This window comes from Erythranthe guttata, chromosome 2, assembly GCF_056151865.1.
Source record: "Erythranthe guttata isolate IM_541 chromosome 2, IM_541, whole genome shotgun sequence".
Lineage (NCBI taxonomy): Eukaryota > Viridiplantae > Streptophyta > Magnoliopsida > Lamiales > Phrymaceae > Erythranthe > Erythranthe guttata.
The window spans coordinates 15,229,523-15,255,255 of record NC_142534.1 but is presented as its reverse complement, the minus strand read 5'-3'; the positions used below and the strand labels follow the sequence as shown (position 1 = coordinate 15,255,255).

The window sequence follows — 25,733 nt, the reverse complement described above, 5'->3', positions numbered from 1 at the left end:
TTATACAATATTTAATCTAAGAAATCAGACATCTAATTAATGAATTAATTAATCCAATCACACCTAAACCAAAATTAATCCGATACGTAACCAAGCGAGCTCTAAATCACACTACATTTGGATACTCTAAAAACTTGATACCAATAATCATTTTATTCAATAACCAAAGAAAGCAACATAAACACCAATACCAACTAATACAAGCACACTTATTAAAGTTCACATAATAAGAATGAGAGCATAAATCAAAGCACAAACAACACACATACATATCATATTATTACACGAATTAACAGCTGTCTTGTTTTTATTAATCAGATCTTGAATGTTAAACCAGGAGACCCCTGGAACTTGATCTCGACGAGCTTCTTCATGCGTTCAGCCATGGCGGGAGTCAAATAATTGCTCCAGTCTCCAACTTTTCCCTTCCTAAAGAATGTACTATTCTTAAATATACCCTTGAAGGAATATCCATTCTTGTCCACATTCTTCAAACTCTGAAAGCTGCACATCTCCGAGATCTCTTCAACCATGCCCCGTTCTTCTTCCTCCGACGAAAACGGACAACCAAGAAAATCGGCAATCTTCTTCACATTGAAAACAATATCCTCTTTCATATCCTCGTACTTTAGAAACAACACTTTACGGGGATTCTCCAATTGGGCATTCCAGTAGCCAGTCATATGGTCCCAAAAGGGCCCGACCGGATGAGTTCCCTCGCAAAACATATCGAAACTCTCATCTAGTCCAAGCGGGCCCGCGTGGTCTTTCTCAAGCTTGTTGTCGATCAAGAAATGGCGGATCGAGACGAACTGATCCAAAGGGTTTCTACACACGTAGATGATTTTGCATGCGGACTCGCGTATCGAATCAGCTAGGGCTTCGAAAGGCGTGTGGGTTGCAAAGATTCTTGGATCGGTGGGTTGATCGAATTCATGAGGGTTGTTTTCTTCAAACATGAATAGGAAGGGCACAAGTGTGTGGGGATTGCATGTGAGTAGAGGGTTTTGACCAATGTCGCGATAGATAGTGTCGCGGTTGACTATTGCGTAAGCCAGGGCTTTTAGCCAGGTGGTTCCTGATTTAGGAAGGGTCGACAATATTATGTCGGAATCTCTTGCTTTGAAGTGCTTATGAGACGAAAGTTCCTGTCGGATAAATCTTTTCACATACCAAAAGCCTCGGTATTTCACCATCGGACTTCCGTCCCAGTTTGTTTGTTGCTCAAGTGTTTGAAGAAACGACTCCGAAAACTCGTCATCCTCGTTTTTCTCTTGTTTTTTATCCATCTATATATTTTAATTAATTTTCAGCGAATATTACAACTCACCCTCGTCTGTTCTTTTATAGCATGGGTTCATTATTAATCTGCAACATTAAATATATATAAATAAAAAAAAAAGAAGAAGAAAAGGTTAGGCATTATATATATTCATAAATATATACAGCTTTAAAGAAAGATATGTTTGGCACTACTACATAATTTTGCCAATGTGGTTGATATTAATTAGAATTTAGATCATACCTACTTCATGTTGAATCCTCTCCGATCGGAAAATGAGCCTTTTGGAATATTTCTGATTATTTTATTCGGAACAACAATCTATGTTCCGAAAATTTCGGAATCTGAAAATGAGATTCGATTCCGATTTAATCTGAATTTTTCTATTAAAAAAAAGAGATAAAACCAAAAAAATTCTATCCACTGAAGAGGGATAAGATAAGCTCACAGCGACGCAGTGAAGAAAGAAGAAATTAGAAGATAGGGGTTGTTAGTGTAATTATAAATGGGCCACTATTTTATGGGCCATAAAAGTCTTTAAAACAATTAGTTGAAGCCCACAGCAGCAATTTTGGTTTTAATATGAAAATCCCTATACATAATATATATATGTAAATATAATAACGGAATTATTCGGAATTCATTTCGGATCGGAATTCGAAATTCCGAATATTCTATATCAAATTCTGAATCCGATCCGAATTTTTTCGGCAATTTCGGAAATCGGAAATTTCAGAAATCGGGCTACAAAAGATTGCTCCAAAATTGGAAATATTCGGGTCGGAATCGGCAGAAATCGGAAGTTTCATTCCGATTTCCACCCCTACCTCTATGTAATAAATGATGATTCCCTTTAGTTTTAAAGATTAAAGAATATTTATATATTTGATTGAACCCGATTAGCTCGATCGATGCGACCAATTGGGCTTGTACTACCGAATTTATTTATTTTTTTTCTGATTTTTTTTTTTTTTTTTTTTTTTGTTGTCGTTGAACTTTTTTTATTTGAAAGCAATTTTAACATCATTTTTGTAACAAATTAACAAAACCCCTAAAAATTTCAATAGTAAATAACTTGTAATATAATTGAAGTCATATTACAAATTAAATATTGCACACATATATATATATATATATACACACACACACACCCCTTAATCATCTTATTTATAATCCTCAATTAGCGTTAGCTCAATGATCAATCTCATTAATAACATTCTCATCATCCCCATGAGTGGGTCCCGCTTCGACAGAAGCGACATCGGACCCGTTCGTATCTTTTTTACCGTCATACACTACTAGAAAAACTATTTTTTGTGACGCTGCAATGTGTCACCAAAAGAGGCTGTTGTGACGCTAGAGCTATTGTGACACCGCGTTAAAGCGTCACGTAGGTGGCCGTGGTAATATGTTATTATGACGGCTTAGGTGTCGTCCCAAAAGCCACGGTAATTTGACGCCCATAAACGTCTTGAAATGCCTCTCTTGTGACGCGTTTTTGTGTCATATAATGATCTCCACCTACTTTATTTGATTGAATTTATGACATTCCGAAGCGTCATAAAATGTATTATCCTGATTAATTGGGCCGTCACAAAAGCATTATTATTTTTATGTTATTAGCCAAATTATTGTTACCCCTTTTAATGCCACAACAAAGCTTGGTGAAAATTACAAACAAACATCTTATCTAAAGCAATTCAACCCAAATGCATTATATGTCAAACACAATAATTAAAAAGTTTTTTCTGAAAGTCGCATACTTAAATATTTCAACTACTATTCACCACCAAAATAAGACAAAAAGGAGAACAAATGTATTTTACAACAAGGATTGTACAACTCTGTGGGCATAAGTTTCGACATCCTCGTCACCCCAAATGGAATACATAAAAATGTTCTAGTGTTCTTGCTAACTTGCTCGTTTATTCTACTCAATGATGCCCTTTCACCTGTGCAAATGTAATTCCTTTGCTGACCTGCTATTCGTAGATACAAGTATGAAGAAAATCTCAGTAACAATTTGCAACCTAATGAAAGTCATCAATACAAATCAAGATAAATTATTGGTCAATACCAATATTAGAATTACACTTAGTGGACAGACCTTGAGATAAGGGTAGCAAACGTTTCTGCAAATTTTTGGAAATACATCTTTCAATAGACTCTTTACTGCACGTTTCCACACGTTTCCAGTTATTCTTTCTGATACAATTGAATGTATACCTATTATATGTAAATTATTTAAATTACCAAAATAATAGAGTAAACAAACATATTTTAGTGGATAAGCTTACAACGAAAAACAATTACATACCTCTGAGCGAAACTCCTTTTTATCTGTAAAATGACAGACATTGTTTCTCTTTTTTCTTTGTTTTTACCACTTATCGTCTAAATACACAAAAAAGGAGAACGCTTGTAATCAATAACTATATATGAAATATACTAACATCATATAGAATGAAAACTTAACAAAATTAACTCTTTACCTTTGCTATGTCACTGCCCCTGTATAAATGTAGAATATGACAAAGTTATAATATTCTCATGAGATAGAAATACACAAGTTTTGGAAATAATTACAGCAAAAAAAAATAACAATCACTAAAACTACAAAATAATATACCCATAAGGTGATAGGAAGAGAAGATCATTTATTCCTAGAGTACCTAAATAAGTAACTTATAGTGAGATTTGCAAAACCAAAAGTTGTCAATAACTAGGGTATTAAGACTTACACCTAAATACGCACACATCCAAATTTCTCAATGCTATATCCTCGGGAAGCTTCGCAGAGTAAGCAAGTACTACTACACTTTTCTTGCCACCTTTAGACTTCATTACATCATCAACACTTAGCTGCGTGATACCAGACACAGTAAAAATGATACCAGACATAGTTACAAAGTATAATCGAAGCATAATATGATTTGCACAGCAGTACATTGAACAAGAAAATGGCCAACGAGCCAACTATTGACTCATAATAAACGTGCACAGAGAACCTTTTGAACATCTCATTCGCTCGATATGTTGTTAGTGACTCTTTGCACTTCAGAATATAATCAAAATACATAATTAATAACCTTGTACTAATTTGGCAGAATAAGATTCTATTATGTCGAAGAACAACAAAGGCGATATGGCCGGAGGAACAAGAACATTGGAAAATAATGATAAAATTGAATTAAATGTTCAAATTCAATGAAATCAAATTTCACCCTAAATTAAATTTACCTAGAACATGCAACGACATAGTACTAACACAACTTCCAATGTGAATCTTCCATCAACAAAAATAATCGATTAGCAAACTCCACACAGACATGTGTAAAATCTAATTTTAAAATGCCATACATACCCTGTTAAACAAAAGAAGAAAAAGTAAAACACAATTTCAATTTAAAAAAAAAAAAGTATATTTTACTAACTTAATCTAATAATAATACGAAATTAATAAAAATAAATATCCTGAACACATTTTTAAATTAAACATTGAAAAATATAAGCCATTGCGTGGTAAATTTATTAAAAGTATAGCTACAAAAATATGGAAAAACAGTATTAAAAAGGGTGTTTCAGTAAAAAATATACCTCGATCCGTTTTACCAAATGGTCATCACCAATAATCCAATATGGGGGCTGGATCGCAACATATATGAGTTAATTATTGTGTAAATGATAACTCATTGCCCGATTGAAATATATATGGAGCTGTGTAAAAGGGGCTAAAAAAACAACCGCACTAAAATGAAAATCTACATCAGCGCGACATGGAAAAGGGGAAGGATATGTGAAGGGGACGGGAACTAAATACATGGCAGCAAAGTAAGGAGGGAAAGGAAGAAGATATGAAGTGAATAAAAATGGCAAATCAATTGAGAGAGAAGTAGGGCGGTGGGAAGGGAAAAAGGAATAAGGGTTATGCGGAAATCCCTTTTTTGAAGGCAAAAACTTAAATGAATCAATTTTGCGAGAATTGGACGCTAATTTTTTTAACTTGTTGTGACCCTTGCTAAAAGCGTGTTATGACGGTTTATAACGTCTGTCTCAATAAAAGACGTATGTTATGACATTTTGTTCAAAAGCGTCTTAAAAGTATATTTTTGGGAATTAAAAAACCTGAAAATATAAATATCAAAATTAAACGGCATACTTTTAATTTAAGGCGTCACAAAATAATAGATATTGAGACGGATTTTTTAAGCTGTCATATTAAGCCGTCATTTGAGTGTCACGAAAAGCTATTTTTCTAGTAGTGATATTTCGAGTACAAGCATTTCATATGCACAACATACTTGCACTCCTCACAATAATACAACCACGAAATCTGATCTTCATTACATATATAGCACGGAATATTCCGATCATTCGTCGTTTTATCCCTACACAAAGACGGTTCGAAAACAAGCTTGAGATCATGGGCATGTTCACGCTCGTAGAAAAAAGTTCCGGGCAATTCGGCACAATGGAGGTGGAGATCGAACTCGCAGTGCGCGCAACTCAGACTGAAGCCCTTATTACCGTCGGATCCACACGCGTTGCATGTAAACGAACGGCTGGGATAGGTCGGCATTGGCGTGAGGGCCAATGGATGAGCTGGGTGAGATGGGTGCACGGTGGACCGAGGTGCGTCGTAGCAAATAATTGCGTGGAGAAAGTGTTAGAATTTATTTCGTGCAGATATAAATTCTAACAATTGGCATCAAGAGCCTGTCACTAGATACACTTAGTGAGATTTTGGGATTTAATTATTTTTTATTTTTTTTGTGCAGACATGAATAATCATCGTGAAGGCGCATTCCTACCACCTCTCTTGGGTGAATTGAACTACTCTGATTGGAAAATAAGGATGAAGATGTTCATCAAATCTATCGATGAATGGGCCTGGCGCGCGATTCTAATTGGTTGGACACCTCCTACCTCAATGAATGAGTCACACGAGATCATTCAAACGCCAAAAGAGAAGTGGAGTGATGAAGAAGTACGAATAGCAAATTATAATTCCAAGGCAATCAATGCTATCTTGAGTTGTATTGATGACGACCAATTCAAACTGATATCGATGTGCAAATCAGCAAAGGAGGCATGGGATGTTCTACAAGAGACCTACGAAGGAACTACTCAGATGAGCAAGTGCAAAGAGACTGTCGCTGAAACTGTCGCAACAGTTGGACAGACAGTTCCAACAAAACTCAGGTATGATAATTTGCCTTCAATAGACGACAACGATTTAACTTCCTTTATTCTTGCAGGTGATGATGAGGATTCAGAAAACAACAGTGATGATGACGAGACAACCTTGGAAGAATTAAAGAAGTCCTACGAAATGATGTACGAAAAATTGCTTCAGGTATGCGAGTCGAATAAATTCTTAGAAAAAGAGAAGCTTGTTCTAATTGAGGAAAACAAAGTATTGAAGGTAAGAATTTCTACTCTTGAACAAAATGTTATTTCCTCTAGTAGAGAAATAGATAGCTTGCAGGCTAAATTTGTTCAAACCCAAGATGTTATTTCTAAGTTTAATACTGGTAGAGTAACTTTGAATGAAATTTTGAACAAAAATCAGCCGAACTACTGTCGTATAGGTATAGGGCGTAATCAGCTATCTAATGATGCATTGAAACAGAAAGAAGATCCAAAAAGAAAAATCAATTTTGTTAAACAATCCACTGTTTCACAAACTGTTGCGACAGTTGCATCAACTCAGTCATCTCAAAGAAAACGTTTTGTCCCTACCTGTCATTTTTGTCATGCTCCTGGTCATATACGACCTAGGTGTTTTAAGTACTTGAAATTAGTTAAAAGAATAATGGCCCGCTCACCACTTTCCGCTAAAATTGATCATACTTTTGTGTCGTCTCAAAAACCCAAGATAAAGGTTGATTTAGTGAATAAAACTCAACAAAAAATCTGGGTAAAGAAGTCTGATCTTAATTGTTTATCTGCCATTACTTCTTTAAACTCATGTGATGATAGTACTAACTGTTCCAACAGTTCTGGTGACAAAGCTAGTTTGGGGAATAAAAAACTTGGTAATCTGAATTGTGATAATTTGTATGCGAAAAATAAGTTTATGAATCCAATTCAGCATTCGAGAACTAAGCTTACTGATATTTGTCATCTTTTCATAAGGGGCTTGGTCGAAAAGGGGGTTGTCTCAATTGATTATGGTGCAACGGAGAATGAATTAACTGATGCTTTTGCAAAAACCCTTGATGCACAGAAATTTGATTCCTTGCGAAAATCGCTGGGAATTTATGTTGTTTAATCTGATGCAGTTGCATGAACTGTTGCAACAGTCTGTGTGTCCAGACTTGCAACTTTTAGAGGTAGGACACTTCATATGTTTTTGCATCTCATATAGGACCTGCATTAAGCATACTGCATATGATTGAGACAAATGTGAATTTGATACTTCGTGTATTTCTAAATTCTGTGGGGTAGAACTTCACCAATTCCCAAAATGATTACTTAAAAGGCTCCAACTTATTTATTTCTCTGAATAGTCTTGTCATGGTTGGATGTTTTTATAGGGAAAAGCTGCCTCTTTTAATGAGTGAAAGCTACTCTTGAACTGCTGTTACTAATATATATATATATCTACAACCATTTGGTCAGTGAATAGTTCGAAGCCTTTTTGAGTCGAGCCAGTAAATCACGTGGCCGAAAGCTCGCTACAAGGCTCAATTAGAAAGCCCAGGGGACTACACATTGCACGGCCAATATAAATTATATATATATGGTCAGTGAATAGTTCGAAGCCTAGTTGAGTCGAGCCAGTAAACCACTTGACCGAACACTTACTACAAAGCTCAATTAGAAAGCCCAGGGGACTACACATTGCACGACCAGCATAATCTCGTTCCTTTTAATTGCTCTGTTTTTCATGGGAAAAAGCTACCATTAGACGTGTGTGTACGCTACCTAATAAGAGCATCTTTGTGCTTGACTTGGGATTATTAAGTTTATTGGTTGCATTGGCAGTTGGATTTTTGGGGATTGCGTTTGTCGTAAATGTGAAGATAAATCCTATATGTTTTGTTTGTCCATGCAGTATCCTATTCACATATGTCTCTTCACTCATGTTTATTTTTCATGTTTACTTCTTGTCTTGCATTAGGCATTTAAAAAAAAAAAAAAAAAAAAAAAAAAAAAAAAAAAAAAAAAAAAAGAGACGGGATTTTTGTTTATGTGCCGGTTAAATTTGATTTTTTGTTGCAACCGGATCGATTGGGCTTACTCCTCACATTTCCACGTTTCTTATGAAGTTTGGCAAAGTCTGTAGTCTTTGCTATTTAATGTTGGATTTGATATCACTATCCTTTGATTTTCGCATTGCAATTATCATGTGGTATTGAGTTTATGAGGTTGTGATTTTATGTGCTCGTTATGTTTGGTGACTCTTCTTACTTACTTTCAACATTCTCTCTACGTTTGATCTCTTTGTTAAGTGTTTGAACAGGTTGCTCGTCACATCGAGATCATTAGTCCATGTTGATTTATCTATGCATGGTGATTGCCCAGAAAGGGGGAGAAAAGTATATTTAACGATGGCATGAACACAGGGAGAGTTCCGACAACTGTTGCGACAGTGCATCAGACAGTTGCTGGAACAGTGCATGAATGCAGGGGGAGTTCAGACAACTGTTGACATTGTAAAGGGAAGTTGATTCTGCTACTGCGTATTTTCTGTTGTTCTTTATTTGTTGAGTTCAAACCACTAACTTTCTCTGAACTGTTTGATAAACTGTTGCAACAGTTTATATTTGCAGACGTTATTATTGAATTTGCTGACCCTTGTTCATGCATATAACATATATTTAGGGGGAGTAAATGTTCTGACCAATCAATGCCAAAGGGGGAGAGTGTTAGAATCTCGGTGGGATTCTAAGTCTACAACACCAAGTGGAATTCTATGGAGATGTGTATTAATATGAGGAACATATTTTCCTTAGTTATCTCATTAGATAATTTGAGAAGAAATAAATTATCTCTCCATATTAATCACCTGAACGTGTCTAGAAGGAATTCCATCTTTTTACATGTTATTGTGGTAATTGTCATTAATTGGTTTCCTTGTTTGATTTCTCCAGAGCTTCACAAGAATATAAAAGGAGGAGCTAATGCCGACGTTATTTGCTGAGTCTCTTATCACGTGGATAATTTACCACGTTGTCATCCACCGCCTTCCAAGTCTATCAAGCCGAGTAAGCAAAGGGGAAGAATGAATGACATTACAAGAGGAGCTACCTAAGGATCATTCACAGAGGGAGATACACATGCAGGGGGAGCTGACTCCGTTGTGAACCACCTGCCGAAGCCACTACTGTGGGAACAGTTGCTGAAACTGTGGCACTTACTGTTGCAGCAGTTGATGCCACTCTTGTTGTTGAAAAGAGTTGATGATGATCTTTCGTTTTATTTGCTTCGGTCTAATGATCTGATTGTTTTATTTTCAGGTTTTTTTTTTACTCAGCGGGACAAAATAATTATAATCAATAAACGACAAAGGGGGAGATTGTTAGAATCCCATGGATTCTAATTATACGAGAATTAATAAAACTTGTGCCACAAGTTTTCATATACCGTGATCTAAAGAAGGGAAGAGTCCTTGTAGCTTTTAATTCCTTTAATTTGTCATTAATTGATTTATAATAGGAATTATTCTTCTAAAGAGTTTCCTTGTATTGAAAATATTGTTTCCTACGTAATTAAGAGTTTCCTAACCCTAATGGACTCTATTTTCCTTGTAGGATTCTTATCTCCCATAGACGTATAAATACAGCACAACGGCGCCTCATACTCTACGCCTTTCGTTGGAGAGAAAAATCATATTTTTCTGCTCTTTTTATTTGCTGCGCCCGGAACGTCTTTTTCATCGAGAGAAGTTTTCACATAAAATATTCTTGGCTCTCGTTTTTATTGTTCCATCGTGATACGTGATTTTCATAGAAAATATATCGGCTTCAAGGCTTTGTGGTGAAGACACCAAGATTCAAGGAGTATCACAAGTTTGCTTCTTCTATATAAAAAGAAGATCGGTTCTTCGGGAGAGGGGCTTAAATAGATCTCGGGAGGAGATCGATCCGCCGACTGAGGGATTCAGCGTTGAAGGGAGTTCAACCGTGCGGAGCAAGGGACGTGCTGCAAATTGAAGATTTATAATTCAGCGTAGTATACAAGAACGGCGTCAACAAAGAGGGAGTCTTTGTATTTTGATTAAGTCCTATTATTGTATTCGTAAAACTAAAAATTAGTAAATTTTATTTGCAGGTCCCCGTGGATGTAGGGTACAGTTGTATCCGAACCACATTAAATTTGTGTCTCGTTTATTTCTGTTTTTACAAACTGTTTCACGAACTGTTGCAACTCTTCACGCAACAGTAACGAAAAACTGAATCTGACACAAATAATTTATATCTGCACGAAATAAATTCTAACAGAAAGTATTTGCATGGCGGGCACCCGTAGAAGGGGTCGTCGATCGGCATTTCGCATGCTTTGCATTTGAACTCTTCGCCCTCGTCGAGTTCGATGGGGATTAGCATGTGCTCGTGGCTGAAGTGTTGCTTGCCCTTGTGCCTCATTTTCGACTCTCTCTCTCCTCTCTTCTCTTTCTCTCTCTAGAGATGAATATCGTGTATACATGCATGGATTGTTATACTAATTAAAGGAGACTATTAAATTTAAATAGTCGTTGATTTAAGACTTATATATGATAATAATTATTTGATGATCGTGCGTGTAAATGATTATCACGTTACTTCAAAGATGAAATAATGGAGGGCTGATTATATATTATATTGACACCAAATTCAATTTGGCACGATCGCAAAGGTGCTTCGAGTAAGAAACCAGTTACAATTTGGATAAAGACACTAAAATCATTTGATAATATTTTATATATTTGTTACATAAGTCAAAATTCGGGGAGTTTACAACCGGCTATATACATCGGGTGGTTGTTAACTATAGATTATGTCAAATAACTACCCATTAAGCATACATACACATGAGTATGTGTAATTATATATAGGGTAAATTACAACCACTCCCTTAATGTATGGTCAAATTACGAAAAACCCCCTCTTGTTTGGATAATTACACTTACGACCTCAAGTATAAATCTTTTTACACCTCCACTCTTATATATGGTATCAAATTCAACATAATCATCTAGATTCCGTGGAATGTGCTCTAGTTTGTACTCGTTTTGTGTAAGAAATACACTTTCTGATGCACCACAATTTGATATATACAAGCCAAATAACACATATTATGATCATCTTGCTTCAAAATATGTGGCGCTCGAATGTTATTAAACAAATACAAAAGTGATAATATTTCATATAATCTAGAAGATTCTATTAAATTTGAAACCGCAAGGATGGATGAGTAAGAAAATTTATAACTGAGGGGGTGATTGTAATTACCCAAACAAGAGAAGGGTTTTCGTAATTTAACCATACCTCAGAGATAGTTGTAATTTACCCTTATATATAAATTTATGATTAACAAGCATCTGATGTAAATAACCAGATCAGACGTAGCATCTAATTTCGAGTCTCTCAATGCTCAGTTCTCATAGTTCAATATATCCACAATTATTAATCTTCCAAGTCAACTTTTAGGGTTTTTACTAAAAATAGATTCAATTTACTAAAAAAAAACTAGTTATTAATTACTAATTAAATTGTCATTTTTTAATTGAAAATAAAATAAATATTTTTCTTGTCAAGAACTTATATTTTGTCATGATTTGATCCTCAGAAGTTAAAATTTATATGTTAGAATTTAATTGTTTATTCAACTATGATGTGGACCCTGATCTCTAATTGTTACTCCCTTCATTTCTAATTAATTGTCGTTTTTCAGTTTCACACAGTATTTATAAGAATACTGTGTAGTGACTTGATTTTAGGAAAAACACGTTAAAAAGATTGAAATAACCTTGATCATTATTTAATGATGTGATAGCGAAAGGTAATACTTATAGTTTAGTTAATGGAAAAATACAATTTTGGTCCCTCAAGTTATCATCAATTCCACATTTAGTCCCTATGTTCACAAAAAAAAAACACATTTGATCCCTCATGTTCCAAAAACACTTATAAACAATTTTCCGTTAGTACTGAAGGAATCAAGCGTTGCCCATCACTGCTTTAACTGACACGGTAAACGGATGAAAGTGACAAAAAATATTAAATTGTTTAAACACGAGGTACCGAATGTGTTTTCCCTTTAATAAATATATAAGGTTAAAACACAAAAAAAAAAAATGCATTTGACAAAATCAAACGCATCTCACTTTTCATTCTTATCAAAACATATATGATATCTCACAACTCTTGGAATTATACATCACCCCCACAACAATTAAGTAATAACACGCGCGATTAAGTAATTCTAACAAATTTATACAGCAGAATAATCGCCAAAAATTAAAGAAAACTCTTATTATATATCATTCAGATTTAATTTATAACCATACATGATGATGCTACACACACATATATATGTATGTCAATAGTAATAGTATTTTCTGGTATAGGACGGTCCAACATAGTCACTAGCATTATCCATAGCATCAAGCATCAACTGCTGCGCCAGCCTCTCTTCCAGCAGCTGCCTCTGAGCCTCCAGCGTCGCCTCCTCCACATCTCGCTGCCGCCTCGCCTCCGCTTCCGTTTTCTGACCGCCCGATACCGACGACGAAGACTCCTCCTCCCCCTTAACAGAAACCTGCTTCTTCATCTTTACACCACCATCATTCACTCTCCCTATATCCTCATCATGCTTGGACGACAAGCAATTCACATGCGCGCCGATACCGCACGCGCCGCAGTAGTAGAGCCAGTACCCCTGGTTCCCGACACCGCATACGTAGCACGTGAGCTTCTTAACCCTCTCCGGCTCGCACACGAGTTTGAACACGTGCGGGTGCTCCTTCTTGAAGAGGAAAGTCGGCGCAAGAGCCGCGCAGAGGATGTGGAGATCGAACTCGCAGTGGGCGCAGCTGAAGCTGAAGCCTTTGCCGCCGGACCCACAGGCGTCGCAGCAGTAGGCTCGGCTCGAGTAGGTTGGGTTCTGATGGAGGGTTAGCGGGTGGTCCGGGTGGGAAGGGTGCACCATGGACCGAGGGGCCTCCGAGCAAACCGTGTGGAGGAAGAAATTGCACTCAAGGCAGCCGTAGAAGGTGTCGGAGACAAGTTCTTCGCAGCCGTCGCATTTGATTTCTTCGCCGGCGTCTAGATGGAGGGGTGCCAGGATGTGCTCGTGGCTGAAATGCTGCTTATTGTGGTACTGCTTCATTTTTTTTTGGTGTGTGTTGTGTGTGTGTGTGTTTTTTATGATCAAAACAAGGTAATATATGTATATTAGGGGTAAATTTCGAAAAAAACCCTGAACTTAGGCTAAATAACGAAAAACACCCCAGCTATCCGTAATAACAAAATATTCCCATCTGATTAATTGTTGATCGAGGTTTTTTTTTTTTTTTTTTTTTTTTAAATGTGTACATTATATTTGTTAAATGGGTGAGGAATACAAGAAAATATATGAAATTGTGTAAAATTTATTTGCTGAAATAAAAAAAAAAATTCGTGAAAAGTTGTACGGGGTTGGTGTAAGACGGAAACAAACCTCAGGGAGTTTTTGGTAATTATGAATAGGTGGAGGTGGTTTTTGTAATTTAATCTAAGTTTAGGGAGTTTTCATAATTTACCCTTATATTTGAGATTAGACTTCGTCCGGAACTAGTTAAAGACTTGGTATAGTGTAGACTTGCTCAAACTGCAAAGTCATATTTGACAGGGACAGATAAGCTAAACAAAGTTACAAACATGAAGTGGAGATTATTATTTTTAATTATTTTTTTTGGGTTGAAAATATTTATTTAGTTTTTAAATTGAAGTATATGTAAAGTATTATACTTTAGAGTTAAATACACTTTACACCCCTGATGTATAGCTTATGTAATTAATATTTACCCCTTAAAATATTATTTGTAACACTTACTTTCCTCAGCACCAATTATTTAATTTTTAAAATTTAAAACATAATAAACATAAAAAATTAATCATTATAGGATCATAACAAAATGAAAAGTAGCTAAAATTAAATAATAGAAAAAACATTAAAAAGTAAATATATTGTATAATAATGAATGAAATATATTTTAAGAAATTAATGAACTAAAGTAAATTTAAACAATTAAGATTACTTTTAGTTATGTATTGAATAAGTATTATAGAAGATATGATCTAGGAGTGTAAACTGCATTTAATCCTATATTAAATATATGGAGTTGGAAATGAATGAGAATATATATTTTATCAATTGAAAGAAATGTGCCCTAGGCGAGAAAAAATAAATGATTGATTGCAGGATTACTTCTGCACGTATACATATCTACTCATCACACGCATTATATTAGAAGGATTGGCTATTACCAATTCTAAGTCCATTGATGCAGAATTGGTGTTGATCAGTCAACTTGGAAAAATCATCTGTTGCAATTCTAAAAGAGTTAAGTTATGTATAATGTATGGTTAAAAAGGTATGAAAGTCTAATTTTCAATAAAAAAAAGGGTTTATGAAACAAAGGTTAGAAGAAGAAGTTATGTTCAATTTTCTAGAATCTGCCAACGTAACTGCACTCGGGAAAAGACACTTGTGTCTTTTGGTATTTCTTAGTGTTTTATTTATTTTATTAATCTAATTTTGAATGATTCATATTGTTATTAGTTAATCAGGTCATATTCTATGCATTTCATGAATCAGCGTCAAGATTATTTATTTTCTAGAATACAAAGTTGAGAAGTCATTCAAAGTTGTAATTTTTTCAATATTTGGAGGAATGTTCCAAACTCCTATATAAACCCTATCAATGAATAAAATCAGTATGATTGTTTAAGTTCATAGTTTTGCAAGTTAATTGTATTGAGAGTGAATGATTCCTCTTTGTAGAAGTGAGTGACTTGGTCGCCTTGAGTGACTCCGCGATTAGTAGCGTCGTTTGAGGCTACTATTGCCAGTTCAGTAGTTCTAGGTCATCTATCGTTTTCTGTCTCTTTTGTGCTGCAGGTTTTTGCCAGCATCATCCATGGTGTATTGTTTATTTATAACCAGGTCCATCCAAAAAACTCCTTTACAAACAACTAAAATACCCCCTCAAATTTTAATATATTTCAACTTTATCCCTTTAACCTTAATTTTACCCCAATTTTCGGCGTTAACTTTTTTTTTGATATTCTTTTGATTTTTATTTTTCCTGATTCTTTTGTCTGCTTTGACCGACGGTCAACGCCCGAGACCGGTGTTGACCTTTTTATTTTATTATTTAATCACTTGATATTTTTTTTGAACATTTTTGCTCGATACAAACAATAATATTATTGTGTTGACCGGTAAAAAAAAAGGAACAAAAATAATCTTAATGTGGTTAATAATAATATTACTTAATAGTACAATAACATTGTTGTCAAGCACAATAATATTAATGTGGTGAACACCGATTAGTGGATTTGTTCGACCCTACACCCGGTGAAAAACACCGGGTGGGTCTTCTGCTGCCACGTGTCTCTTTTTTGTATTTTATAATAGATTCCCCGCTAGGGTTTACCTTTAGGGGTTTTAGAAAAATAAAAGAAAGAACACGTGGCAGCAGAAGACCCACCCGGTGTTTTTCACCGGGTGTAGGGTCGAAGAAACCCCGATTAGTGGGGGAAATTGCTTTAAAGAAAAGGAAAAAAAAAGACAAAAAAATTACTGACGACAAAAAAAAATCAGAAAAAAATAAATTTAAAAGTACAAGCCCAATTGGGCCCATCGAGCTAATCGGGTTCCATCAAGGCCCAAAACCATACTATTATTTTAAATATATATATATATATATATATATATATATATATATATATATATATATATATATATATATATATATATATATATATATTCCTTGATCTTTAAAATTAAATGTAATTATCATTTTTATAAGGATAATTTGACAAAACTCCTCCATTATACAAGGGTCATTACATTAGGCCCAATTTATTTTTCAATTTTAAAATAAATCCAAAAGAGCTTTTATTAATTAAAAACCCTTAATTATCACTACTATGCCCCTAACTAATTGATACACGTGTTTTTAATATCTGTTATTAGAGAAGATACATAATATCTTCTACATAAATATTTTAATGAGCATTTTTTCAATTAATCCCACCATTAACGCTTATTGATTGCACATTCCGTTTATGTGGAATTGAAATTGTAACTCACATAAATAATAATTGTTTGTGCCATTGGATAAGCGGCGGCGGTGCAGATTCACATGGTGGTTTTCGGCTCCCATGAAAATTTAAGATAAGTTATAAGTGAGGTTTTGTATTGATTTACTAGGACAGTAATTTGTATGTGTACGTACACGTTTTGTTGATATATATATGTCTGGTGCACTGTACACGTTGTGTTGATAATTAAACAAATCCAAGAGTGATTTTTGTACGCATAGTGGTTTTCGTGCACATAGTGGTTTTTGCGCGCATAGTGGTTTCTGCCATTCCCTTATTAAATCCATGGATTTTGACCTTCCCATTTTATTGAATCCACTATTGTGCAAAGTGAATTTTGCCATTTCTACTGTAATACACGTCAATTTTTTACCGAAAAAGCTTGTGTGATGTTGAACCAATATATATATGTATGTTGTTTGCCCTAAAGAGAAGAAGTTTTTGTCCAAGAATAATAGTAGATTTTCTTACAATATACGTGAAACCATTGTTGCAGTATTTGGAGATCAAGAGAAAAAAAGATAAAATGGATTTTCGAGATACTAGGGAAGTTGGGGGCGAGATTTGTGGAGAGATGGAGAAATATTGGGAGGATTTTGGGGAGAGAAATATTGGGAGGATTTTTAGCCTTTAGGTAATGTGATTTTGAGAGGGATTATGCATTTAATTCACCGTACTTTTAATTTAAAATAATTATACTAATTAGTGAGGGCATATAAGATTTTTTAGACCCAATAAACTTAAGTTAAATATCAATTACAAATTAAAGATTTATCAAGAAGTAAAATCTCAATGGGAGTGTTTAACAAATAACCCTTCTTTTATATAGAGGATTCAACATGAATTAGGTATGATCTAATTAATATCAATCACATGATCCAATAGGGGTTGGCAAAATTATATAGGGGTAGAAATGCAATATGTCACAATTTCCACATCCCCGTACATTCCTAGCTCTCAAAACGTACGTTGCAGCAAACCTCTAGAAGTGCCTAACCTTTCTTTAAAGCTGTATATATTTATGAATATAATGCCTAACTTTTTATTTTCTTTGTCCTTTTTTATATATTTAATGCTACATATTAATAATATAATGAATCCACGCATGCTAGCTATAAAAGAACAGACGAGGGTGAGTTGTAATATTCATCGGAAATTAATTAAAATATATATAGATGGAGAAAAAACAAGAGAGAAACGAGGATGACGAGTTTTCAGAGTTGTTTCTTCAATCACTTGAGCAACAAACAAACTGGGATGGCAGTCCGATGGTGAAATACCGAGGCTTTTGGTATTTGAATATGTTTTTCCGACCAGTACTTTCGTCTCATAAGCACTTCAAAGCAAGAGATCCTGACATAATATTGTCGACCCTTCCTAAATCAGGAACCACCTGGCTGAAAGCCCTCGCTTTCTCAATAGTCAACCGCGATACTATCTATCGCGACATTGGTCAAAACCCTCTACTCACATGCAATCCCCACACACTTGTGCCCTTCCTAGTCATGTTTGAAGAAAACAACCCTCATGAATTCGATCAACCCACTGATCCAAGAATATTCGCGACCCACGTGCCTTTCGAAGCCCTAGCTGATTCGATACGTAAATCTGCATGCAAAATCATTTACGTGTGCAGAAACCCTTTGGATCAGTTCATCTCAATTCGCCATTTCTTAACCGAAAACAAGCTTAAGAAAGATCACGCGGGCCCACTTGGACTAGACGAGAGTTTCGATATGTTTTGTGAGGGAACTCATCCGTATGGGCCCTTTTGGGAGCATATGACTGGCTACTGGAATGCCCATTTGGAGAATCCTGGTAAAGTGTTGTTTCTAAAGTACGAGGATATGAAAGAGGATATTGTTTTCAATGTGAAGAAGATTGCCGATTTTCTTGGTTGTCCGTTTTCGTCAGAGGAAGAAGAACGAGGCATGGTTGAAGAGATCTCGAAGATGTGCAGCTTTCAGAGTTTGGAGAATGTGGACAAGAATGGATATTCCTTCAACGGTTTATTTAAGAATAATACATTCTTTAGGAAAGGAAGAGTTGGAGACTGGACCAATTATTTGACTCCCGACATGGCTGAGCGCATGAAGAAGCTCGTCGAGATCAAGTTCCAGGGTTCACCTGATTTAACATTCAAGATCTAATTAAAACAAGACAGCTGGTCGTTTAATAATATGATATGTATGTGTGTTGTTTGTGCTTTGATTTATGTTTTCTTTTTTTTTATTATGTGAGCTTTAATAAGTGTCTTTGTATTAGTCGGTATTGGTGTTTATGTTACTTTCATTAGTTATTGAATAAAATGATTATTGCTATCAAGTTGAAGATTTTTCAAATATAATGATTTAAAAATGAAATATATATAGTTAGGGGTGGAAATTGGAACGAAAATTCCGATTTCCGCCGAATCCGATCCGAAATATTCCGATTTTGGAACGACTTTTTCAATTCCAAATTCCGAAATTCCGATTTCCGAAAATTCCGAAAAAAATCGGATCGGAATCGGAAATACATAACATAATTTCGGAATTTCCGATTTCCGATCCGAAATTATTCCGATTATTTCCGATTATTTCCGATTTATTCCGATTTTTCCAATTATAAATATAATATATAATATATGTATATATCTATCCGCCTGTACTAATTACTAGTATATTACTATTTTTTTTTCCAATTATTATATATATATATATATATATATATATATATATATATATATATATATATATATATATATATATATATATATATATATATGGACATATTATTATTTTTTAATTTTCTAAAACATACAAAAGTCAAAAACTCAAAATTTATTAAAATTACTTCGAAACCCTAATTTCCCGACTCTCTCTCTCAATCCGACCTTTCTTTCTCCCCCACCACCACCAGCGCCTTCTCCGACGACCACCACCACCACTGCCTCCCCGTTCTCCGACGACCACCACCACTAGCGCATCTCGACTCTCCGACGACCACCACCACCAGCAGCGCCTCGCGATTCTCCGACGACCTCCACCACTTGCGCCTCCCGATTCTTCAACCACCACCATCGCAACCAGGCCTCGCGGCTCTCCGAAGACCACCACCACCAGCGCCTCCCGGTGTTTATTAAGAATATTTGTTTGGATTTTATTTTCAATTAAGCTATGTTTGTGAATTGTGAGTCTATTGTGTGTTTTTTGGTGTCTGTTGTGTGTTTTTGTGTGAGTATGTTCTGTTTTGCTACTGTGTCGGTGCTCATTTTTTTTTTTCTTTCTTTTTTTTTTTTTTGGGAAAATTCCGAAAAATTTCCGAAAAATTCCGAAAATTTCCAAACAATTTCCGAAAAAATTCCGAAAATTCCGAAAATGAAGATTTCCGAAAAATTCCGATTTTCCGAAAATTCCGAAAAAATCGGAATCGGAATCACTTTTTGAATTCCGAAAAAATCGGAATCGGAATCGGAAGTCGTTTTGGACTTCCGAAAAAAATCGGAAATTTTCCGAAACACCCAAATCCGATCCGATCCGTCCGATTTCCACCCCTATATATAGTTGACCTTTAAGGATTACATTATAGTATAGTTAATATTACCAAGTTAATATGACGTCAATCACAATAATATTACTGTTTAAATAGGCAAAAGGATGTTGAAGAAAAAAACAATAAAAAAATAAAAAAAATGTCAACGTCGCTAGAGACCATTGTTGATTCTCTTAAGCCACTACAGAAGTAAAAGCAGACTCCGGCGGCGTTGCGATCACCTCCGGCTGTGGCGGTGGCTGAATTGCCGGCTAAACCACCTCTTCCTCTCTCGATATTCGAATTGAAATGAGGCACAAAGTCGTCTTCGGAAGTTCAGCAAGGAAGCCCCAAGGTTGTCGCTCGACAGCAGGGCTACAACCGACACAAAAGGAGGCCTCCACCCCAAACAGATTCAAACAACCACCTCCGCCACCGTGGCCTCAAACAGAGAGAATAATATTGCAAGCGGCGCCGTCGATGGAGATCAATAACACCGACCTCCAAGTGGACGCTATCGCCAGGCTCAAGGGCCTCGACCCATACCCGCATTCATCCAATTTCGAACCGAAACAGAAGCCGGAGCTCCAGCGATCCGCATCGGATTCGAGAGTATCAAAGGATCTGTTCCAATCTCGATTCATCCCAGACGGCTGCAACTTTGATTCCAAATAGCAAACTCAATCGCATTCCTTACATACTCTGCCAACAGACGCATATACATTTTACAGATCCAAACAACCATTCATTACACAAAAGCAAAAGTCAAACCTCCACCTCAGCGTTTGCAGACATCACATTGACAGATGGGTACAAACTGTCCCAGTTTGTAGTTGATGGGGAATTTTGGGTCGGAGCCTATAGTCCGTTCCCCCTATTATTATAATAATAATACTTGTTTGGCAATTAAAAAAAAATAAAAAATACAGGGGTTCTGCAATTAAGCAGATTATACAGGTCACCCTGAAATTAGAACATACATATCTCACTTCAGATCTCTGGTTAAGCCAAATTTCTATATATAATAAGATTGACACCACGCGCGGCACACACATAAACAAATTACTACCTAGGAATTTGTGTATATATATATATATATATATATATATATATATATATATATATATATATATATATATATATATATATATATATATATATATGATCAACGGCTAGCAACATAGTCGGCAGCAGCATTAAGCAAGTCGACGACCAACTTTTGGGCAAGGCGAGCCATTCCCCTGAGAGATTCTAAGATGGCCTGTTCTAATTCTTGTCTGGTCTTTGCTCTGGAGTTAGCTTCGTTTATTTCCGGACCACTTGGTAATAATGGTAAGGATGTTAAAGACGATGATGATGAGGATGGTGATAGTGAGAAGTATTCCTCATTATCAGAAGCAGCAGAAATCTCCGGATTTGCCGTTTCTTCTTCATTTACATCTTCTTCTTCTTCTTCTTCTTCTTCTTCTTCTTCTTCTTCTTCTTCTTCTTCTTCTTCTTCTTCTTCTTCTTCTTCTTCTTCTTCTTCTTCTTCTTCTTCTTCTTCTTCTTCTTCTTCTTCTTCTTCTTCTTCTTCTTCTTCTACTTTTGACATCATGCAATTTAAATGGAATCCAAAATTGCACGTTTCACAATAATAAATCCAACGACATTCGGTATTCACGGCATCACATAAGGAGCAAACTAAGATCATATTAACAGTTAATAGTATGTCTTGTTCACAAACAAGTTGGAGTTCATGCGGATGTTCCTCTTCACGTGAGATAGTATGAGGCAAAGACAAGCATACAAGGTGGATATCGAAAGAGCAATGCGCACAGCTGTAACAGAAGCTGTCACCTACATGTCCACAGGCGTCGCACATGAAGCTTTGGTTCGAGTAGGTTGGAGCTGCATGGAGGGTAAGGGGATGCGAGGGATGGGATCGGTGCTCAATGGACCGAGGAGCTTCTGCGCATTTCTCATGGAGGAAGTATTTGCAGTCTGTGCACCCGTATAATTGCTCCTCATCCTCGTACTCGGCCCATTCGCACGCATTGCATCTGATTTCTTCGACTTCGTCGAGCTGGAGGCGTGTCAAGATGTGTTTGTGGCTGAAATGCTGCTTATTATTATTACTCTCCTCCCTGTTCATTTTTCTTTCTATGCTTTCTCAACTCTAAACTAGCTTTCATACATACATACATATATATATATATATATATATATATATATATATATATATATATATATATATATATATATATATAGAGAGAGAGAGAGAGAGAGAGAGAGAGAGAGAGAGACAAAGTTTGTAAGTCATGATCAATATTAGGGATGGATTGTACTCTAAACAACAAAGAAGTGGGAAACATGACATACATATATAGACTGGCTCAAATGTTATATGCTCACCAATAGGGAAATATCACAATTGTTCAAATCAAAATATTTCCAACACACAATTTCCATTGAATTAATTAAATATATTTTTGTTGATATGGTCATATATATTGAACAACGATACTATTGAATAATGTATGAAGTTGATTGATCCCATTGTTTATTTATATGTAATATAATTATTGACTTTAACTTTAATATATATATATATATATATATATATATATATATATATATATATATATATATATATATATGAAGTATTTAATTTAATGAAGTTTGTATTTTAAAAAAATATAGTGAAAACCACTTGAGTTACATGTACATTTTTTATTAAATAAAGTTATAGGTCATTTAATTTAGAAATTTATGTTTATTAAATCTGTTAATAATTTTGTATAATTAATAATTGTGCATATTGGAAAAATATTTTTTTGCAAAATTTTGTTAACCATGTATAATATAAAATAATTTTTTATAAAGATCTCAAGTTCAAATTTATTGGCAGGTTACTGTGATTTGTATACAATTAGTGAATATGGGTTTGAAAATGAGAATTACATATTTATTCTTTATGGTATTTTTCAATAAAAATAGGTGAAATGTTAATAAGGCCGGCTTTACCAAAGTCTTGCCAAATGCCAGCCAGATAAATAAGTCGACACGTCTACACTAATAGAAAAATGATTTTTTACGATTTTTTACTACGATCGTTAACCGTAGCAAAAGGTATTAAATTCGTAGTAAAAAGGCTTGTGCTACGCATTTGCTATGAATTTACCCCGTAGCATATACGGGCGTGACAAAAGTTTTGCTACGGTAAATGGCCGTACCAAATACTTTTCTGCTACGGTAAATCCTAGTATTTACTACGACTTCAAAGTTGTTCCGTAGTAAAAGGTACATTTTATTACGGTTTTTCACCATAGCAAACAAATTCGTAGTAATAAGCAAATTTTCTACTAGTGCTACTTGGTTTATAATAATGTGTGTTTACCCTAAAAATAAGGATACAATCGATTAGTAAACTTGGCAACTTGCCATGCACTTGACATATATATAATAAGGGAGGGTGCAAATTTAGACCGGATGGTCTGTTTTAATAGGAAAATTGGATGTTATAGGATGATTGACACGTGGATAGTTTAAATAAAAATATAATTATGATTCTAATAATTGGAAGAAAATAAAATGAAAAAAAAAAGAGAAAACCCCAGCATAACCCATAACCCCTCTAACCCTAATTATAATAGCCTGATTTATTAAGAGTTAAGACTTAAGAGTGCCACATGTCAAAAAATTAGTGGAATCCGATTAATATTAAATATCGACTGATCCGCTCAAAATTTAATCTTCAATAAGGGATTATTGGAAAATGGGAAGACATTGTGAACTGATGATAATAATAATGTTATTATTACAAAGGAAAAATTAGAGAAAAAACTCCATCTAGGAAATATAGTTAAGAAAACACCCATTCCCAAAAATAATTAGAGAAAATCCCCTTAGTTAATGTTTTACGCATGTGATATTTTTCATAATTCCAAAACTACTCTTAATTGTCTATTATACTCTTTCAAAACCCCCTAATCTTATTTGTAATTTTTCATTCCGCCGCTTTCACATTTCCACCTTTTCTCTCTTCTCTGTTTTCTTCTTTTTTTTTCTTTTTTTTTTTCCCGGCTATCTTCTCCCCACCGCTGCCGCCGGAAGATAGAGAAAGAAAGAAGATGAAGCATTTGTCGTCCGCGTGTAGAGGAGAAACACTCTTCTTTTCAACAACGCATTCTACCCCGTCGGCGTGCGTAGGAAGAAGAGGAACATGCTTTGAGAAAGAAGAGGAAGCACTCGTCGTCAAAGGAGAATTAAAGGAAATTGTTGATGAATGTATTTGTTTTTGTGGACATTGAAATGCTAATTTGTGTATGAATTATTTATTTTATTCTTGTTAATAATTGGTTGAATATTTGTGTGGTGCGACAGTGTGGTGACGATAGGAAGGTAGATTTAGGGTTTTTTGGTGGATCGGGCGGATGACGTCGCGTGTAGAGAAATTTGTGCAGACTGGAATCTTAATTGACTATGTACATGTTCAATAGTCGATTAAGCTAATCGACTATGCTCTGGTAGTTGGTTAAGGTTGATCGACTCCAATTTTGTTGGATTTTTTGTTCATTGATTCCAATTTTTTTTGTTTTTTTTTTTGTTTTGATAAGTATTCCAATTGTAAAAATCATTTATAATGTTTGTATATTTTTGTTTTTAAAATATATAGTTGATTTTGTATTTTTCCGCAGTTGTAATTTGTTATGATCTACCATATTATCTTATATTAAGCTAAAAGTTTGAAACGGAAATCTTATCAATTTTTTGAATTTCGTAGTATATAAAGTTATATTATTTGAATATGTTTATATATTTGTTGAGATAAAAATTGCAAGTAATTTTATGACGCCATGTATGTAGCACAATTCATTCCTATGTATATAGGAAGTTACACTATAATACTAGGTATGGTACGATACAATATTACCATGGTATAGAGGATGTAATACCATTACCGTATCAATTATTTGCGGTACTCCGGTACAATATTAATACCGTACCAATTTTGTAACCTCTACTGTGATATTTTTCGATAATCTTCGATTTACATTCTGTAATAATCTGTAATTGGTAAAAAATATTCCACCCTTATGTATCATTATACTCTCTCTTTTTTCTTTTTGATGCATCAATTACTCGATCTTGAACTAGATCAATCACACCGACAATATAATAAATATTACAACACCATGCGCGGCACAACCAAATTCCTACCCGGAAATTTCATCACATATTATTGCTCATAGACTCTTATTAAACAGTATATATATATATATATATATATATATATATATATATATATATATATATATATATATATATATATATATATATATATATATATATATATATATATATATATATATATTTTGTTAGAATCTAATTGGATTCTAATAAACAAGGGATGAGTAAAGACTTGTGCAACAAGTCCTTATGTACCGTGAAACACAAAAGGGAAGTCTCCTTGTTTACTCTAATTCTTTAATTTGTCATTAATTGTTTCTTTTATATAGGAAACTATCTTATTAATTAAAAAGATTTATTCTTAACTTAATGACTTGTGTAGAAGTCTTGTGAAAGAAGAATTCCTTCTTGCCATATATTACACACATACGTGTGATTTGTGAAAGAGAAAGAGATTTCTTTTATAT

The 25,733-nt window shown here is 34.7% G+C and overlaps 3 protein-coding genes, 1 long non-coding RNA gene and 1 other non-coding gene across 7 annotated transcripts; 2 read left to right on the top strand and 3 right to left on the bottom strand.

Annotated features, from left to right (window-relative positions):
• Positions 1-134: 134 nt before the first annotated feature.
• LOC105969551 (cytosolic sulfotransferase 15) lies at positions 135-1,789 on the bottom strand. Of its 2 annotated transcripts, none has more exons than XM_012994320.2 (2): positions 1,526-1,789; positions 135-1,368 (listed from the first exon to the last, which is right to left on the bottom strand). In XM_012994320.2, exon 2 carries the CDS (start codon positions 1,287-1,289, stop codon positions 315-317), a length of 975 nt encoding a protein of 324 aa, XP_012849774.2. In that variant the 5' UTR covers positions 1,290-1,368; positions 1,526-1,789; the 3' UTR covers positions 135-314. The 2 variants fall into 2 exon arrangements, with proteins under 2 accessions (XP_012849774.2, XP_012849775.2); XM_012994321.2 differs by having other exon boundaries at positions 1,530-1,789.
• Positions 1,790-3,060: 1,271 nt separating this feature from the next.
• On the bottom strand, positions 3,061-4,843 carry LOC148772442 (uncharacterized). Of its 2 annotated transcripts, none has more exons than XR_016029468.1 (3): positions 3,600-4,843; positions 3,390-3,508; positions 3,061-3,264 (listed from the first exon to the last, which is right to left on the bottom strand). It is a non-coding gene; the product is annotated as an uncharacterized LOC148772442 (long non-coding RNA). The 2 variants fall into 2 exon arrangements; XR_016029467.1 differs by having other exon boundaries at positions 3,061-3,261; positions 3,600-4,809.
• Positions 4,844-5,949: 1,106 nt separating this feature from the next.
• On the top strand, positions 5,950-10,049 carry LOC148772441 (uncharacterized). Its single transcript, XM_088812595.1, has 2 exons — positions 5,950-9,167; positions 9,382-10,049. The coding sequence occupies exon 1, from the start codon at positions 6,063-6,065 to the stop codon at positions 7,554-7,556; it is 1,494 nt and encodes a 497-aa protein (XP_088668721.1). The 5' UTR covers positions 5,950-6,062; the 3' UTR covers positions 7,557-9,167; positions 9,382-10,049.
• A 2,762-nt stretch (positions 10,050-12,811) lies between these two features.
• LOC105969433 (hypothetical protein) lies at positions 12,812-13,635 on the bottom strand. The gene has a single exon (XM_012994188.2). It carries the CDS (start codon positions 13,598-13,600, stop codon positions 12,812-12,814), a length of 789 nt encoding a protein of 262 aa, XP_012849642.2. The 5' UTR covers positions 13,601-13,635.
• A 4,087-nt stretch (positions 13,636-17,722) lies between these two features.
• On the top strand, positions 17,723-18,904 carry LOC105969432 (cytosolic sulfotransferase 15). The gene has a single exon (XR_016029430.1). It is a non-coding gene; the product is annotated as a cytosolic sulfotransferase 15 (transcript).
• The last annotated feature ends 6,829 nt before the right edge of the window (positions 18,905-25,733 follow it).